The sequence below is a fragment of the Emys orbicularis genome, chromosome 8 (assembly GCF_028017835.1).
Source record: "Emys orbicularis isolate rEmyOrb1 chromosome 8, rEmyOrb1.hap1, whole genome shotgun sequence".
NCBI classification, from domain to species: Eukaryota; Metazoa; Chordata; order Testudines; family Emydidae; genus Emys; species Emys orbicularis.
Window position 1 is genome coordinate 35,035,769 of NC_088690.1, and position 20,446 is coordinate 35,056,214.

Below are 20,446 nucleotides of genomic sequence, written 5' to 3' on the forward strand. Positions count from 1 at the left end.
CAGGCAGAGCTTCAGAGTCTCAATGCGTGGATGAGACGCTGTTGTAGGGAGCAGGAGTTTAGATTTATTAGGAACTGGGGAAATGTTTGGGATAGGGGGAGCCTATACAGGAAGGATGGGCTCCACCTAAACCAGAGTGGAACCAGACTGCTGGCACTTAACATTAAAAAGGTTGTAGAGCAGTTTTTAATCTAAGAGATGGGGAAAAGCCGACTGCTGCAGAGGAGCATGTGGATTGGACAGAGACTTCTCTTAGAGGAGAGTCTATTGATAGAGATTCTCTAGGTTCTAGTCAGGAGCAGAGGATGGAAGAGGATAATGTAAGGGCCAGATCAGACGAGAAACATTCACATAAAAAAGAATCTGACACATCAGAAAAGGGCAGACAAACAGTGACAAGTTTTTAAAGTGCTTGTACACAAATGCTAGAAGTCTAAATAATAAGATGGGTGAACTAGAGTGCCTCGTGTTAAAGGAGGATATTGATAAAATAGGCATCACAGAAACCTGGTGGAGTGAGAACCACCAATGGGACACAATCATTCCAGGGTACAAAATATAATGGAAGGACAGAACGGGGGGGGAGGAGGGGGGAAGAGAGTGGCACTATATGTGAAAGAAAATGTAGAATCAAATGAAGTAAAAATCTTAAATGAATCCACATGTTCCATAGAATCTCTATGGATAGTAATTCCATGCTCTAATAAGAATATAACAGTAGGGATCTATTATTGACCACCAGGACAGTGACAGTGACTATGAAATGCTAAGGGAGATTAGAGAGGCTATCAAAATAAAGAATTCAATAATAGTGGGGGATTTCAATTATCCCCATATTGACTGGGTACATGTCACCTCAGGACGAAATGCAGAGACAAAATTTCTTGATACTTCAAATGACTGCTTCTTGGAGCAGCTGGTACAGGAACCCACAAGGGGAGAGGCAATTCTCGATTTAGTCCTGAGTGGCACGCAGGATCTGGTCCAAGAGGTAACTATAACAGGACCGCTTGGAATTAGTGACCATAATATAACAACATTTAACATTCCTGTTGTGGGAAGAACACCTCAGCAGCCCAACACTGTGGCATTTAATTTCAGAAAGGGGAACTATGCAAAAATGAGGAGGTTAGTTAAAAAGAAATTAAAAGGTACAGTAACTAGAGTGAAATCCCTGCAAGCTGCATGGACACTTTTCAAAGACACCATAATAGAGGCCCAACTTAAATGTATACTCCAAATTAAAAAACACCGTAAAAGAACTAAAAAAGAGCCACCATGGCTTAACAACCATGTAAAAGAAGCAGTGAGAGATAAAAAGGCATCTTTTAAAAAGTGTATCACATTGGGGATAAAAATAAATGTTGGAGCTGTGGGACTAAAAGCAGAACTCCAATTAAACCACTAGGTTAAATTGAGATTGTGTAGCAGTGTGGGTTAGTCAAATGGCCCAAACTTAGACACGGAATACTGCGTGCTGCATCAAACTGCAACCTTGAAACTACTAACATAGATATCAAAATAGGTTATTCTTATTTTTAAGAGGATTGAATTTATTTTGAAAGGCATTTTTCATTGTAAGTCCTGAAAAACTATAGTAATATCAAGCTCTTGCTGATGCCTATAAAGTAGCGGGAGAAGCAAACTATTCTGAAGGTATTGACCGTGCACACCAGTCTCCTAGTCAGGTCACAACACTGAATGCAAGGAAAACAAATTATCACGCCTTGTCATCTATTGGGGATGCACTGCAGACAGTGAAGTAGGGCCTGCTGTAGCCCGAGCTAGGGGCACTGTTAACGAGTAAAGGTGTGCCCACACTGGGAAAAAAGATGGGTTTTAGCAGGTGTCAGCTCACATGGAAGTGGTAACAACCAGTACAATCCACATGCAGACAAGGCAGTGGTAGTTTCTGCTCATGTGTGTGTTAAACTACCCCCGCCTGGTCCACAGGGGCCTTCACCACGTCTTGTCCACCACATTAAAACCCACCTTTTCTGCTAGAGAAGAAAGGCCCCAGAGGTAACACAGGGCGCATCGCGCCGGCTGCACGTGTGCGCCGCGGCCCCCCCCCCCCTTGCCCTGGGCAGGCACCGCTGCCTGGGCTGCGTACACAGCAGCGCCACGAGGCTAGTGTGCACGCGGATCCAGCCTTGCCCCTTTGCTCCGGCGCCGTCCGCCCGGTGCTGCCCCACTTCAGATTCCGAAGCCCGGCTGGGCGGGGGGAGCGCGGGGTGTGCGTGCCCCAGGGTGGGCGCGGGGCTTGTGCCAGAGCTCTTTCCGTGGAATGGGGTCCCGGAAGCGGAAGTGTCAGAAGACGGCTTCCGGCGGAAGTGGCGCTGGTCGTTGGTTGTGCTCCTCGCTGGCTCGTTTCCCCCTCCCGGCCGCTCTCGGTTTTGAGGGAACGGCCGCCGCTGGGTGAGTTCAGAGCCGGAGCCGAGTCGAGCTGTGCGCGGGTTTTTCGGACGGCTTCCTGCGGCTCCCGTTCACAAGGCGGCGGCCAGCATGGCACGACTACCCGGCGGCGGCGCGTGAAGGATGTGGCGGAGGCTGTAGCCGAGGGAGCCCTGAACTCCGGGCAGCGCCTCCCACGGCTGCTCCCAAGCTCCTGGCACCGGCTCTGGGGAGCTGGCAGCGGGCCCCGCGCCGGCCCCCGCTAGCGCTCTCCCGCCTTCGGGCGTGAATCTGATCCCTCCCTTTCTCCCCCAGCGCGCGGTCCCCTCAGCACCCGCCCCGCACCCAGCGTCCTCCAGCCCGCAGACTCACAGCACCTGCTCTCATCCCCCGCTTGGTACCTGCCCCGGGTCTCCCTGAGCAGCGGGTCTCTGGTGCCCTGTGTGTCTTGCTCTGGATCTGAAGATCTGAGTTCAAAGAGTCTCGGAGAGTGAGTGTGAAATATAATGGCTTCGTCGTCTGGAAACGACGACGACCTCACCATCCCTAGAGCTGCTATTAACAAGATGATCAAAGAAACTCTCCCCAATGTCCGGGTGGCTAATGATGCCCGGGAGCTGGTGGTCAACTGCTGCACTGAATTCATCCACCTCATCTCCTCGGAGGCCAATGAGATCTGTAACAAGTCTGAGAAGAAAACCATCTCCCCAGAGCATGTCATACAAGGTGAGTGCCTCGGGGGCAGTCATCTGGTAGATGACAGACCGTGTCGTTTAATGCAGTGTTGTTGTAGCCATGTCGGTCTCGGGATAATAGAGAGACAGGGTGGGTGAGGTAATATTTTTTTAGTTGGCTAACTGCTGTTGGTGAGAGAGGTACAACAACACAGAGCTCTTCTTTAGGTCTATGACCCTAAAATTTATTTCTCTAAAAGTACTGGCAGAAAAAGTCAATATTTTTAAGAACATGAGTAAGATTATTTGTTGCCTTGCATTGCAAGAGGGAGGCTACTTTTGTGGTGAAGGGGGCAGGAGTTTTCAGTTCCTGCCCTTGTTCTCTTCCTGTGTGACTTTGGGTGAGTCACTTATATTTCTGTGCTTCAGTTTCCATACCTGTGAAATGAGGATTATCTCTCAGGGTGGTTGTGCAGATTACTTCCCTGTTTCTTACAGAAATAAAATAAAATACTAAGCTCTTGCAAACGAGAGGCTGATACTCTGTATAAGATGGGGATGGGAGGTGGGCTTCACAAGAGAGTTCCAGGCTCTTGCCCCTGATGATAAACCAACCCCCTAGCTGATGTAAGAAGAAAGGTACTGAGATTCCTACCAAACTGTTCCTGGACTTGCTTTGTGGCTTCATCTTTTGTATCAGTTTTGGTGTAATAGGTGTGTACACTTAAAAATATGCCATTGCACCCTATTCTGGCTGTTGGCTCCCACCTTCTGTGGCTGCTTGATGGAAAAGTTTTCTGGTTCTTTTTTTGTTCTCTCTCGAATCTTGGAGCCTCCTGATTTTGGTGAGTATCTGCTATTCTAGGTCTCTCCAGCCTTCTTTTTTGTGAGTTCCTTCACTGTGACTAGAACCAGTGCCTGACACTGCTGCTCATAGTTTTCTCAAGCAGTAACAGAATGAAACTAATGACTTGGGTTACTTCCACAGCTGCTTCTGAAAGCCACATGGGCTGCTCCTATCAAGAATCATGTTCATTTTTCTCAGATACTTGAGAAAGCTGCCACAATTCTTGACAGTTTCATTGCTGCCCACAAAGTTGTGAATTAAGGTAGTAGTGAAAGTGATCAGAGTTTTAGTTTTACTCAGCTGCTTGGCAAGTCAGTGAATAGCAGCATAAGCAGTAGAACTTCAGGCTCAGGAAAACAATCCAGCATTAGTCTGTATCAGTTCACATGGAAAGTTGTTTTTGAAACTATAAGTACTAAATGCTCAATTAATTAGATTCTGCAGACTCTGATGAGGTATGCTAACTCCACTCACCAGAAAAAGTTTCCTATTTGCTATATATAAGTGGATTTTTCAAGCTCTGGTTATGATGACTTATAATAAAGAGCAGTATAAGAAAATATGAACCATATGTAAACTTTTGTTATAGTTAACATTTTAAGAAAATGGTGCCTTGCAGTAAAATTGATTCTTAAAAATCCTCTCAAACTCAGACTTTAAAAAGTGAAATGATTACCACAGACAAACTGTATCTGTCATGTGTTGTCTACTAACAAATATTTTGTCAAGTTATAATTGCTAGTATGTTCAAAGTTCTAATTTTTGATATAAAGCTCTTCTTGAATTCCAGGTTGTCAGTGTTAATCAAATTTTGTTAAATGAATGTTGATGTTTATCCATTTATATGGTCAAATGTGGTAAGAAGGATGTTACTGTCATAAAATTTTATATTCTGCGTCTACCTTCATTGCTATCCTTATTATCCTTCAGAAATACATAGGTTAGGAAGGAATTAGTACCATATCAGGTGATTCCTTGAAGCATGAGGGTTAATATCACTATTTTAAAGAAAATTATTTAAGATTTATGTGGTGCATATAATTTAAATATTTCTATCCCATTCTGTATTCTAAAACTTATTTTGCCTTTTTTGACTACTATCTTTAAGTTGTCTACAATGACTTTGTCAAAAGCTTCCTGAAAGTTCAAATACATTTCAGTAAGTTCTCCTTTGCCCACTATTTTATCAATATACTAAAGGAAATATTTCTTTGATATGCTCAATTTTTTAGTAAGTAAGCTGCAGTTTGCTCTTTCTGTCACATTCATCTAGATTTTTATAATTATCACTTAAATCAATTTACTTGGAACTTAAATGAGGCTTACTGGTTGGGTATTCCCAGGATCGCCCCTACTTGCTTAAAATTTGCTACTCTCCAGAACACCAGTATAGTAGCTAATCTTAATGAGAGATTACATCTTTTTATTGGCAGCTCAGCCCATTCATTCTTACATTCTTTCAGAGATCATGGTCCATACTATATGGCTCTTGTTTCTGAACTATCTTTATCTTCTTGTTCCTGCACTACCTTTTTTTGACACATCAGTATGTCAGTTGAATACCTGAAAAGAGTAGGTCTAGGGTAGGTATCACCAACATCCTTTGTGGGAAAAATTGGAAAAAAATAAATAATCTGGCGTCTCTGCTTTTTTTAAATTCGAAATGCTATACGGTATTTTAGAAGATCACCATTTCTTCTGTAACCTTTCTGGTTCATATATATTTAAAGAATTCCTTGTAGCTTTTTTTATGACTTTGACTATTTGCTCTTCAAAATCCCTTATACTTTACTAATTTTCCCTGCCATGGTTCATGCTTTCTTTCTGTTGGCTTTGCTGGGGTTAGATTTCATTTTCTGAAAGATACCTATTTGGGTCAAGTAACATCTTGTGCATTGCCATCTTGTAATTGAACTATTTTTTTGTTTAGGTCCTTTCTGTTTAGATGCCCATGACTTTGTTATGGTATGTTTTAAGTGGCCTCCATTGAGTCTAAGGAGTCTAATGTATTTACTTTCGATTTTAATGTCTTTATTAATTAGTTTCCTCCTCTTTTTGAAGTCTCCTTTCTGAAGTTTAATGGAACACTACTAGCTTTTGGTATGATTCCTTGCCCACAGCAAATTTAATCTGTTTCTTTCAATTAATGGAAGTTCTGATTTAGTTTTTAAAGCAAGATCCTGCAACTGCAGCGGTTCTCAAACTGTGGGTCGGGACCCCAAATTGGGTCGTGACCTCATTTTAATGGGGTCACCAGGGCTGGCTGAGACTTGCTGGCGCCTGGGATTGAAGCCTGAGCCCCACCACGCAGGGCTTCAGCCCTGGGCAGTGGGGCTCAGGTTACAGGTCCTCTACTTGGGGCTGAAGCCCTTGGGCTTTGCCCCCCGGCCCGGGGCGGTGGGGCTCAGTTGGGCTCGGGCTTTAGTCCCCCGGCCCCTGGAGTCATGTAGTAATTTTTGTTGTGAGAAGGGCGTCATGATGCAATGAAGTTTGAGAACCCCTGTGCAACTGGATCTATGTGGGCTGATCCCTGTTGTTGCTCAGAGCCCCACTGAAGTCAATGGCAGATGTGCTATTTGCTTTACATGCTATTGTACTCAATATTGACAGTATAATCTCTCTTAATTTTACCACAGCATACTGAAATATAGTTGTTTTGTTGAATAACAGGATACATTTAAAAGTATTCAAGTCTCTACCTAGCCTAGAAAAAACACTTATTTGGAAGATTTCATTGTTGTATTTCTTATTCTAAATAATGCATTTGCATAAGTAGTATGTAAAATGCAAGCCCACACATGATGATGTATTCCTTATTGTATTTCTTTAGATTTAATAAAGTACTTAAGACTAAAACGTTCTGTACATTGATTAAAATACAAAATATTTAATATTTTAAAAATAAAATACAAACTTTCAAACAGGCACTATGCACAAGGTACCTTGTATTATCATGTTACATGCGTCTGACGATGTGGGTATTCACCCACGAAAGCTTATGCTCCAATACATCTGTTAGTCTTAAAGATGCCACAGGACTCTCTGTTGCTTTTTACGGATCCAGACTAACACAGCTACCCCTCTGATACTTGTCCCTATTGTGAGGTATTCATGGTGTCTGACCGTAATTGTATTAGTCAGTCATGACAAAACTGGGCCTAAAGCTTCCTCCAGGTCTCGGTATATTAACCAGATCTGGCACATACCACTAAGAGAAGCATGAAGTCATACATTGCATATTCAGACCAAAACTGGCATCACAAAATCAAAAACTCATGCATGTTACCTGTCCTGTCTTGGTTGCATAGTTTTTCATAATGGGAGCCAAGGTTTCTTTGGCAAATTCAAAACTTAGGTAATGGGCTTCAGAACCTGAGCTCCAGCCTGAGCTGCAACTTCAAGTGCTGTATATGCAGCTGTTTTTAGAGCATTAGTGTGAGCCCCACTCACCCAATTCTGTCAACCTGGGCTCAGAGGCTGTCTCCAAAATGCTGTGTAGATGTATCCTGACTGTCTCTCACTGTTTGTACAGTGTCCAGCACAATGGGACTTCAGTCTCCGTTGAGACTGTAGGTGCTAGTGCAATACAAATATTAAGAATAAGTAATTAAAATTAGTGCATTCAAATTTTAAAATCTAGTGATTTATGGAAACTTTATTATTTCCTAGAAATAGAATGTCAAACCTGTTTGCTTGGCTTTGAAACTAAGACATCTAGTGGATGTTAAACCTGTAGCATTTAAAGTAAACCAAATAGATCAGAGCGCTGATATCTACATGTGCAAATAGTAATAACAAAGCTGTTGAAGGCTGTGCCATTAACTTCATCAGAAAATATTTGTCAGTGATAAAGTAAAATACTGGTATGTCAGTTGGCCTTTTCTACAATAGGCTTTAAAACCAATTTTGAAAACAGAATATAAACTTTATTCAAAAATTAAATTTAGATAAAAGATGCAGTCAACTAAATTTGCCAGCTTAAAAGTGAAACTGACAATAAACAAAAGGAAGACTGACTTTATGGATTTTCATTGTCTAAGATTTGCAAAATGTACAAAATAACTAGAGCATGAATTGTCACAAGTAAATTCTATTTTTACAATTTTCATTTTTAATAATCAAAGATTTTACTAATAAAGAAATGTACTTGTTTGTCTTATTAAGTTAACTGTTGCTTAAAATTAGTTTTCAAACACTTTTTGTCTGGTGAAGAAAGGACCAAACCTTTTCCTCTTATTTTTTTAAAAATCAAATTCAAGTCAGGGGCTATTTATCCAGGTACTTATGTGGCCACCATCACAGTAGTTTTGTAATGCTTCCAAAGTATATTAAAAACAGATAATCTATCTTCCTAGTTTAATTAATCGGAGACCTTTTGTGTGTGTGAAGAACTAAGCTTTCCCCCAGTAAATTGAAGAAATTAGTTTTACACTGACTTTTGAAAGTGGAGAGGTCCATAGTCATTCTTCTCATCAAATATAAGATCTTTCAAAGCAGCTGGTCTATCTCTCTCACTTCCAAGCCCACTGTTCATTTGTCATCTGTTTCTTTGTTCACTGGAATGTTGCTGTTGTAGATGCTCATGGAGCTGAGAGGCAATCTCTCAGGTCTCTTGGTACTCAAAACCCTCAATGGGATAAATCTAAAACAGACTAGGATCCAGAATAGAGTCTGAGAGCAGAATGCTAGGGTGGAGGTGATAACGGGGAGGGCCTCTGTTAAGCAGATGTGTTTTATACCACAGGGAGCTTTTTCTGGGTTTGACTTCATTCCTAGATATGCGGTGCAATAATCAAGCATAGAGGTCCCTAATGAATCAATCACTGTGACAGGTCTCTGTCTGCTAAAATGGGGTTTAATTTTCTGGCTAGTAATAGATGGTTGTTACTGCTGCTGTTTGGGCATCTAATAGCATTGAAGAGTCCCATGGCTGCAGACCAATTTAGCAATCTAAAGGCAGATGCTCTCTGTAGTACAGAGGCAAGTTCTTCAAAATATTTCTGTAGCTTTCATCCTATTTTCAGTGGCTAGCTGAATAATGTTTGAAACCAGTGTATCCAGAACCCCTTTTTCCAGTAGTTCAAACTACTTTAAAGCATGGTTCAAAGCTCAATGTGGACAAGAGTTGGATCCTATCTACAGTAAAACAACTTTTAGGAACCTGGTTACAACAGTTGTTCCCTGATGCTGTCTATCCAACCTGTTGTATATTTTGTGGAGACTATTAAAACCATGATTAGGTCCCAGCTATGCTACAAGATGGAATAGTGTCTTAGCGTTTTAGGGAGGGTTGGAGGACAGTTACTGAATTGCAACTAGGTATGCAACACACTATTATTTACATTGGGGGTGGGGTCTTAAATTAGCAATCCTTTCTTTCCTGAAATGGCCAAGTTGTTGCATATCGGTGCTAACTTCAGCCTGTTAAGAAAATGTACTTTTCTGGTTGGTCCATTATGCTTAAATGGGAGAAGGATGGGACTTTGGGCAGATGTGGTGTGTATGGTACATGTTACCATATATCTGTTCTTAAGCAAAATGGGAAATATGGCACCGGTTCCATTCATTTGTCTGGTTTATATGAAATTATTTTAAATTTATAACTAAGAAATTAAACTGTCTCCTTGTCTTGCTGTTTTTCTCTGACTAGTTCCCTCACCTTTATGAAATATAGCTAAGAAATTTAAAAGTACCAGCAAAACCAGAGAAGAGCACACTTGATAGTCTCAAGTTTTGAAGATTTAAGACAGTGCACTTTTGGTGCAGGAAGGGAGTAGGGGAATATGACTTAGGCCATGGTTTTCAAACTTTCGGAGCTGAGCCCCTTCCCCTTCTCTCCCCCCCTCCCCCCCCCGAGTTATAATTTTTGGTTGTGCTGCCCCAACCCAGAGAAATATAGACACAATACCTGCCCCTCAGGTTTTCAGGGTGTGGGAAGGCATGTGTGACAGTCTCTGGGGGCGGAGCCAGCACTGGGCACAGAGGCTGCCAGGAGCAGAAATCAGCACAGCATCAGTGGATGTTGACACTGACCCACAGGCTGGATGGCTTGTTGATGTGAGTCAGGGGGCTGGAGGTAGTGCTCCCTCCCCAAGTCCCAGCCGCTTGGGGACACCGCTTGCCCCCCAAATGTTCCTCTGTGCCCCTCAGTTTGAAAATCTCTCGCTTAGGCCTTCATGCACTACAGAAGAGTAAAAAGATGCAAATAAAAAAAAAAACCCGTTGTGGGTTGCTTTAAATAAGGAATCTATAGGACAGAACAAGTTGGTGTCTTATTACAGGAAATTGTTTTGATGTGACTATAAATTTTAGTTATGCTAATTGATCAACATGTTTTCTTTTTTCCAGCACTAGAAAGCTTGGGTTTTGGCTCCTATATCAGTGAGGTAAAAGAAGTCTTACAAGAGTGCAAAACAGTAGCACTAAAAAGAAGAAAGGCCAGTTCTCGTTTGGAAAATCTTGGCATTCCTGAAGAAGAACTTCTAAGGCAGCAACAGGAGTTATTTGCAAAAGTGAGTGAGGCAATATTTCTGACTAAGAAATCTAATGTGAGGTTGAATGAACTAGACACTCCCTGATTTAGTGCCACAGAAACATGCATAAGTCCAGAAGAATCCCCTGTTCTATGGATTGCATGGCCATGAAAGATTTTACTGAATCTGACCTTGCAAAGTTAATATACCTGGCAAGAAATGCAAATGGATAAATTAGATGCTGAATTTTCTTTGTTACTTCTGTGATCTGACACGCCAGAGACATTGTATAGAAATGTGTAAGTTTTATTAGTCTGAGTTTTAAATAAATGTATTACTTTACCACTGGTGATATCAAAGCCATGCCACTCAATCATGTATTTCTATTTTACAGAAACGTTTACAAATGTTGGAGTTTTAAAAAATTATTCTCAACTACTTTTTGTATTCCTTTACTTGTATTACCAGATTTTCTTTAGTCCAATTGTATATATGAAGGGAAATGGCAACTAATATTTTAGAAAATGATCAATTTCTGTAAACTATAATCATAGAAATGTAGTGCTGGAAGAGACTTTGAGAGGTCATCTAATCCATCCTCCTGCGATGCGGCAGGGTCATGTGTACATAGGCCATCTCAGACACATGTCCTTAGAAACCACCAATGACAGGGATTCCACAACCTCTCTTAGAAACGTATTCCAGAACTTAACTACCCTTATAATTAGAAAGTTTTTCTTAATATCTAACCTAAATATCCTTTGCTGCAGATTAGTCCGTTACTTCTTGTCCAACCTTTAGACCAACTTTTATAATAGCCCTTAACATATTTGAAGACTGTTATTAGGTCCCCTCTGAGTTGTCTTTTCTCAAGACTAAACATGCCCAATTTTTTTTGACCTTTCCTCATAGGTCTTAAACCTGCTATCACTTTTGTTGCTCTATTCTGGACTCTCTCCAGTTTATTCATTTCTTTCCTAAAGCATTGCACCCAGAACTGGACAGAATACTCCAGCTGAGGCCTCCCTAGTGCTAAGTAGAACAGGACAGTTACCTTCTGTCTTTTGTATATGACACTCTGTTAATATACCTTTTTTTGCAACTGCATCACGTTGTTGACTCATGTTTAATTTGTGATCCATTATAACCCCCAGATCCTTTTCAACAGTGCTACCACCTAGCCAGTTATTTCCCATTTTGTAGTTGTGCGTTTGCTTTTTTCCTTCCTAGGTGTAGTACTTTCCACTTATCTTTATTGAATTTTATCTTGTTGATTTCAGACCAATTCTTCAATTTATCAAGATTGTTCTGTATTCTAATCCTGTCCTCCAAAGTGCTAGCAACCCCTACCAGTTTAGTGTGCTCTGCACATTTTATAAGCATACTCTCCAGTCCGTTATTCAAGTCATTGGTGAAAATGTTGAATAGTACAAGACCTGGGACAAACCCCTGTGAGACCCCACTAGAAATGCCCCCCCAGTCTGATAGCAAATCGTTGACAATTACTCTTTGAGTAGGGTCTTTCAACCAGTTGTTCACACACCTTATAATAATTGCATTTAGACCACATTTTGCTAGTTTGCTTATAAGAATGTCAGGTGGACTGTGTCAAAAGCCTTACTAAAATCAAGATATGTCACATCTACGGCTTCCACCCATTCATTAGGCCAGTAATCCCATAAAAGAAGGAAATTAGGTTGATTTGTCATGATTTGTTCATGACAAATTCATGTTCAGTTTTACTTATAATTTTATCCTTTACATGCTTGCAAATTATAGTTTAATAATTTGTTCCAGTATCTCCCAGGTCTCAAAGTTAGGCTGACTGGTCTATAATTCCCCATGTCCTCTTTGTTCCTCATTTTAAAGATAGGAACTATGTTTTTCCTTCTCCAGTCCTCTGGAACCTCACCATCTTCCATGAGTTCTCACAAATAATTGCTAATGGTTGAGATTTTCAGCTAGTTTTTAGATACCCTCAGGTGAGTTTCATTGGCCGCTGCCGACTTAAAAATATTTAACTTATCTAACTATTTTAACCTGTTCTTTCCTTGTTCTAGCTTGTTCCTTCCCCATTCTTGTTAATATTAATTTTCTAGTCACAACTTAATATTTTAGCCAAGACTGAAGCAAAATAGGGAACACCCCAGCCTCCTTGATGTCATCTGTTATTAGCTCTCCTTCCCCACTAAGGGAGAACCTACATCTTCCTTCATCTCTTTCTCCCTATGTATTTGTAGTACCTCTTTTTATTGCCTTTTATGTCCCTTGCTAGGTGTAACTCATTTTGTGTCTTAATCATTTCAGTTTAAATGTCTTTCTTGGTTTTGGCTCCATCACTTCATGGGGGAAAAGGGTAATTTCCATCTCTCTAGTAGTTTGTTTGTCACAACAATGCTAAATCTCTAACGTGTCTCCCCAGCTGTTTTCCCTTTACCCTTGAGTGTATAATGTATAATCACGTTGATTTACTAGGAACTCTAAGATGATGATAATTCAAATCTATTTCTCCATGCCTGACCTCATGTGAGACAGGGTCCTGCAACTCAGCCTTTCTTTCCAGCACTTCCTCTGAGATGGTTTGCAGATAATTCAAGTGTAACTGGCTAAGACTAAATTTGATTATGTATCTTCCTAAACAGTCTTCTCTTCTCCCATTCTGTTACTATTGATACCACCGCTATTCTGCCAGACTCGTAATGTGGCAATCATCTACAACACCTCCCTCTTACACCACTTATATCCTGGCCATATGCAAATCATATTGCTTTTTTTGTCCTCTGCATCCTTTCCTTTCTTTCTGTTCCCATGGTGAAAATGCTTATTCAGGTCCTTGTGATCTCACATCTTAGTTGCAACCTTCTCCTCACTGGCCTTACTGAAACTCACGTAATGCCAAAACCCAGATAAACTTTATTTTTGTATGTTGTAAAGTGCCAAGTACATTATAGCTAAATAGATGATGATGATGAGACAGTTGAAGTTTTCACCAGCTTTGGAAATTTATCACACGGCTAACATATGTAATGGTATAGTCCTGTGACAAATTAACGTATAGATACTTTTTCCCCCCCCTTCATGCTAAGAGTAAAAAAGCCAATGTGGCTGCTGCAGAAGCAGTGTTTGGTTTTATAACAAACTGGTTAGTTTAAGTTTTTATTTTCTTTTAAGCTTAATGCAATGAAGTTTAATGTGGATAACTTAAATAAAACTGCACTCTACACAGGTCAAAAGGAGTAGAGGATGGGTGGGATAGGGATATTCTTACACTCCTGAGAGAGTAATATAAATAATGAGGAATTAAAATAATTAACTGACATTTCATTTAAAGAGGTATTATCAATTTAGACCTGATTTTTGATTTACTTTAAAATTGTTTAATCTAGTAGACACTGTCCTCTGAAGGTATGCATTTAATTTTTTAATTATTAGAGATTAATAAAAAATGCATTATAAAATTGTTAGTGCATTCAAGTTGCACTAGTCTGTGTATTCGATCAATAAATGAAACTTAAAATGGTCCTCATTTGATATTGTACAAAAATCTCTGATCAGATTCTAAAACAGTGCATTTTATTTTATTCAACAATATATCAAAGTAGTTTGTGTATGTATTGTTGGAACAAGTGCTGTATTTGCACTCCAGTCCTGCAAATACTTATGCATGTGATTAGTCCTATTGATAATCCAGAATTTACCAGTGGTTATATGCAGAAGGAATACTGGCTGCTTAAATGACAATCACAATTCTTAAAATATTCATCTACACACCTGAGAAATTATGTATGTGTATAAGTGTTGGTAAGATCAGGGCCCTAGTTTTCCTTTATTTGTAAAAGTAACTTCCTTAATGAATGCATAAATCCAAATCAAGAGGCATCCTCATTCATTGTGAACGTTAGGTTGAAGTTTGTAGGAAAAAAATTGTTGTAGTATTTGAGAAGTGACTTGATTTGTGCAATTAAAAGACTGGCATACTGCATTTTGGCATGAGGAGGCAGATTTAAAATTAAGGACACCTTAACTCTGGCAATTCCTGACTGAGTTCTTAGCCGTGCAACCTTATGGAGTTTCCTAGTATTTTCAAAAGAAAAAGAATGTAAAGAAGTGGTTATATAATCTGGTGGCACTTAATAGTTCCAGAATTATCTGTCCAGCAGAAGGTGCACAGTCCTGTGGAGCAGTGTTTCTGGTCCCTGAGATCTCCCTGACACAGTTTAGGAAGGCAGCAAGCTGGTCCCTGGTATCAGAAAGGTTGAGAGAACCTGCTGTAGAGCCACTGACTCTTATGGAGCCCTCATTGAATGTGTATCTTAGACATGCATGTCCACTACTAATGTGTTCAGGTGTTGCTTTCATTTGTTTAGAACTTTGGTTAAAATGGCTAAAAGTGTACCAAAGTATCGACTGTGAATAAATTGATTCTCTTTAAACCCTAGTGACTGCATATGAATAATTTTAACTGAAACATTTAAAGCCTCTTTTCAGTGAGGGTTATTTCCTTTGCAGATGTCAGCTTTTTTTAAATCCAGCACATTTGTGCTAGAGCTTTTCAAAGAATTGTCACAACTCTTGGAATAGGGCCAGTATCTTTTTGTACTCTTATTGACTGACTGAATTGTCCTTGCTGAAATGTTCCAAAATATTATCCTTAGGTAGACAGTAGGTTCAGAAAATTTCTGCCTGATAGGCCAGTTTTGGAAAATTCAAAATGAAAAGGGGATTTGAATGGAAATGTAAACTTAACTTTAAAAGTGTCCTATATAGAGGGGGGAAATGGGCTTTTGCTCTATTTTGCTTTATCTATAAAGAAGACCTGATTTTTGTTTCAAAAGATTTTTTTCTGCTGTTTTTTTTTTTTTTTTTTTTTTTTACAGTGCAAATTCAGGTTTTAAGTGGACTTGGCAAGCTGTTCAAGTAATCACCTGTATGACAACTGTCAAATCGTCTCAAATATTCCTGCAAGCATACCCTGATTTAGGCAGTGGCCTACCTTTTTGATTGCACCATTGTACCATTCTTTCATTTTTTAGAATTTCATTTATTTGCGTTCCACATTTTTCTTAGTTAAAATATCTCAGTTAAGAACTTTTGTTGTTGTTGTAATTAGGCATAAGTGTCTGTCTAAGGTTAAGCTGATTGGAGACCATAAAGGCTTACTCTTTTTTCTTACTGTTATTACTGTTCTAATAAATTAGTGCTTTAAAATATTTGGCCAATGTTTGACTGGTCAGTTGACCAATTATTTTTGGAGGCGACTATAGTGACTAAAGTACTAGAAAAAATATGACATCACAAGCAAGTGAAAGCTGACAGTTGAGAGGAGAAGGGACTTCTAATAAAACTTTTTACTTTGTTTGCACTTTTTATACTCTCAGCTTCAGTACCTAACAATCATTTAACAAAGACTTCCTATCAAATGTCAAACATCCCTTCTCCTTGAATTGAGGAAAGTTAACTCACAATAAACTTCTGAGAATCTTGAAAATCCATCTAGCAAAACTAGACTTAACATTCCTGATATTTATGTAACAAAACCAAGCAATCTTTTGGAGATGGGGAAATCTTTGATACTCTTATTTCAGAAAGAAGCAAAAACGGTGTTGGGAGGTGGAGGATGATAGGGCTGAATTTAGGTTCAGCTGCAAAGGTTAGGCCCTTATTAAATAAGAATATTGTTACATTACTTCGCTAGTTCTGACACTTTCAAACTATAACATATTGTGCATGTTTCACTTTCCTCACCCTCCACTTTTCCTTTTAATTTAATTTCATGCTTTGTTTAGGACACACGTAACAAACATATGTTCAGAGTGAATTGGTTTCTAAACATGTGAAGTATTAGTCAGCATCATCCTAATCCGTGTGCACTGCATTTAAAGTCTAAGATTTCTTAGTTAGAACTACCATTTTAATAATGTCTTGCTTAAAGTAAGGCCTGGACTTCCTGGTCAGTATTTCCTAGGCAGTGTGGATAAGTGGTGGAAGGACTTGTTAATGCTAATTCTAGCCACTCTGCAACATTCCTGGTTAATTTTTCATTTGAAAGTGGTGCCTCTCTGATCCTGTGCAACCCCCAAAATTTTGGTGTTTTTTTCAAGTACATTTTTATTTACCCCAACCTCTTTGGTTTTCTGAGCATAAATGCTCCAAATGATGGTTGTACAGCATACCATAAAAATAGGTTATGCCAACGTGAAGAAAAAATGTTAATATCAATGCAAAGCATTGCAGTATTTTGAACACCCTTTATGTACAGTGATTATTTTTAGGTATAAATCTTGTACTTTGCACCTGCAGTTTCTGCTAGACCATTAATGTAATCTTTGCCCGTGTGCTATACTAATTCCTTAAAAGGATATTGGAAGTCTTGGGTTTTGTTAACAATTTAATTTTTGTCTGTCTTCAGGCTAGACAGCAGCAAGCAGAACTGGCCCAGCAGGAATGGCTACAGATGCAACAAGCAGCCCAACAAGCACAGCTTGCTGCTGCGTCAGCCAGTGCATCCAATCAGGCAGGATCCTCTCAGGATGAAGATGATGAAGATGATATCTGAAATTCACCAGCTGAGTTTCTCTTCCCACTGAGAAATATCTTTCCTGCACAATGAAAACAGTGAAATGAATGCTTACCTGTAATTTTGTATGCATCTTGGACTGGCCATGGTATTCTAGGGATGTCTGCTGTTGTGTGCTGTACATGTAAAAACTGTCTTTTTTTGAACTCTTAAAGATTTAAGGTTCAATATCATATCAACTTTGGATTTTTAATGGTGTATATGGAAATTTTAGATAGCAGTGTCATTTATTTGATCAATAAACAGTGTTAAAATAAACAACAAGTTTATAAAATAGTGAGATTTATACAGAAGCTCTAAATCCACATTTGCATTTCTCTTCCCTTTTAACTAAACTATAAAATCTTACATAGAGAATTTTTAATTGTTTTTCTTTTTTGGGGGGGTGGGAGTGGTTCAGTAGACACTTAATCTGCATAATGGAAACAAGCAAAGAGGTCAGCATAGTAAAGTCTGAATTCTTTGTCCTTTTAAAAATGAGGATATATATATATGGCAATAAATATTATATGTGCTCAAATACCACATTTGTTACAAATTTGAAAAGATACATTTTCACTAAGCTAGGAAAAGGTATGTTTAATAGGAGTTGTAGAAATTCTGTCTTTTTTTTTGTATAGGGGTGAAATAATAAACCCATGATTTTATTATATCTATGAAGAGTCCTGAACCAATGGATATTTCATTTCAAAGACTGACTAATAATTCTTATTATTTCACTCCAATTTAATGTTAACTGTTATTGATGGTATTACTTGCGTAGTCCGGACATGTTCATATTGTTCACATGTAAAGCTGGAACTTGGTGAACCAGAATTGTGTTAGTTCCATTGACTTAACTGGGAATTATTAAATGTTCAAGCCTACAAAGGCAAAAGTTGAAGCTAATGAACCTGGTTTCAGTAAAAGAGGGATTTTTATTTAACCCTGATTAGTTAGTTATTGTTGTCAGCATAATGTTAACATTTTCCAGACTAGGTTACCAATGGATTCCTCAGCTACCTTGTGAAACAATAACATTTTCTTCATTCAAACAGGTTAGTAGGTGCAAATGATTCTGTCCAAGTTTAGTTAGGAAAGTATGCCCCAAGAGTAATCAGCACGATAAGGATCAGGAACAAGAAAGGAGTCTTTTTGACAGGTTGACTTTGAAAATTCTGTTTATATAAATGGATGGGCAGCTGTTCTTTGTGTAGAAATAGACCACAGTTGTGTCCATTAAAGAATTTTAATGTTGAATGAAGAAATGTTGGCCTATGTTCTGGTACTCTTGTTTCCAGCAGAATGGAAAAGCCACTTGCATACTAGTGAAAACGAACAGATCAGATAGCTGTGTAAGAATGCACTCTCTTTTCTTTTAGTATGCTCTTGACAAGTTTCTCTAGTAAAAATTTTTGACTAAAAGCTGTGGGTGCAGCAATCTGTTTACATAGCGAAATAAACAGAAAACAGTGTGCCCATTTTAAGTAGAGATCTGAACAAGTACAGTTGGCATATATTCAGATCTGCAAGGATCACCCAGTGGCTTTTGATTTCAATTTTAGAGTCGTTAGGTTACATATTGAATAAACTTGCACATTTTCTAAATGCATCCGTGCAGTGATGGCTCAAAAAGTAAAGATTAGTTTGTTGAATGTTAAGTTGAAAAACTTTCATGAAATATGTTGGACAAGATTTGACTAAGGAAGTGGTTTTCTGTAAAGACTTAAGTACCAAAGGTAGTAAATCTAGTCTAGTGAAACAATGTTAATGTGCAGTGTTGGCTTTTCTAATTTGTACTGTATCACCTTACACTTTCTATTTTAAATGAGTCTTTTTCTTTTAAGTAAACAAAATTAGGTATTTCACACTTGTTTTTTCTGATGCAGAATTCAGGTTAACATTTTACTGCATCTGGTATGTATGGGATAGTACGTTTGGTTCCTTGTGACCTTTTCTTTGGACGTTTCTGTGCTTTTTTCATATGCTGTATTCTTCAAGCAATAAAATTCTGATGTGTTTTTTAAATGGTTTTTATATTTAATGTTGAATAGAAACTTTTCTTCACTGCATTTGCAATGTTATAAGGAAGAAATTTAAGGTTATTTAAGCACTGCTGCCATTTTGACTGGTGAGCAATTTTTGTGACAAAGATAAGGCTAACCAAAATCTGCTGTATGATATTCCTGCTCAGTTGAGCTAATTATATACTTGCAAACAGTATCTCTGTTTTGTCATGTTGACTCTCCTTCCAGGAAGAATATTTTCCCTATTTGCAATATTTGCATTTTTGTAAAGTGAACAGGTTCACTTGTTTAAAAACTGCATTTCCCGCTTTTCAGTGCTAAAGGGACAGTCAAAACCTCTAGAGTCAGATACACATTACTTATTACATCTTTTAGAATTTTATGGTGAGAAGAAATTTCTATTGTGAATTTTTTAATTTGAACAAACTAGCCATTATTTTTGTAGGACTTACTGCATTTATGTCTTGCCTCCTTCTGCTGGGTGGCAAAGACAAAGCTATTTCTAGAGCTATGATACTACTGATGCTGGTACACAAATAATAAATAGGCATAAGACATTATAAATTTAAGTTTGGTGAGTAAATCAGATGTCACTACTTAGTCTCTATTTTAAATAGGTGTGTCAGGAAATCAGTGCAGTCCTAGTGGGAAAAGAAAAGGTGCAAAGAATATTGCAAATAAGTTACATTATAAAAATTAGTTGTTCGTTTTTAAGCTTCTCATCAAATATAAATCTTCAATGTTCCTGTCAAGGCTGTATCCCTACTTTGAACTTTAGGGTACAAATGTAGGGGCCTGCATGAAAACTGCTAAGCTTATCTACCAGCTTAGCTCTGGTCCCGCTGCCACCATTCTCGATGGATTCCCTCCCTGGGAAGCCTTGAGAAACCTTTCACCAATTCCCTGGTGAATACAGATCCAAACTGCTTGGATCTTAAACAAGGAGAGATTGACCCTTCCCCCCTCCTTCCTTTCACCAACTCCTGGTGAATACAGATCCAAACCCCCTTTGGATCTTAAACAAGGAGAGATTGACCCTTCCCCCCTCCTTCCTTTCACCAACTCCTGGTGAATACAGATCCAAACCCCCTTTGGATCTTAAAACAAGGAGAAATCAATCAGGTTCTAAAAAAGAAGGCTTTTAATTAAAGCAAAAGGTAAAAATCATCTCTGCAAAATCAGTATGGAAAATAACTTTACAGGGTAATCAAACTTAAAGAGCTCAGAGGAATCCCCTCTGTCTTAGGTTCAAAGTATAGCAAACAAGATAAGCACTTTGGTAAAAGGTACATTTACAAGCTGAGAAAACAAAGTAAATCTAAGACGCCTTGCCTGGCTTTTACTTACAATTTTGAAATAAGAGAAACTTGTTTAGAAAGATGGGGAGAACCTGGATTGATGTCTGGTCCCTCTCAGTCCCAAGAGCGAACAACCCCTTAAACAAAGGACACACACAAAAGCCTTTCCCCCCCCCC

At 38.9% G+C, this 20,446-nt stretch overlaps 1 protein-coding gene across 1 annotated transcript; it reads left to right on the forward strand.

The window, feature by feature from the left end:
* Positions 1-2,392: 2,392 nt before the first annotated feature.
* DR1 (down-regulator of transcription 1) lies at positions 2,393-19,166 on the forward strand. The gene is made up of 3 exons (XM_065409199.1): positions 2,393-3,120; positions 10,264-10,427; positions 16,798-19,166. The coding sequence occupies exons 1-3, from the start codon at positions 2,901-2,903 to the stop codon at positions 16,942-16,944; spliced, it is 531 nt and encodes a 176-aa protein (XP_065265271.1). The 5' UTR covers positions 2,393-2,900; the 3' UTR covers positions 16,945-19,166.
* The last annotated feature ends 1,280 nt before the right edge of the window (positions 19,167-20,446 follow it).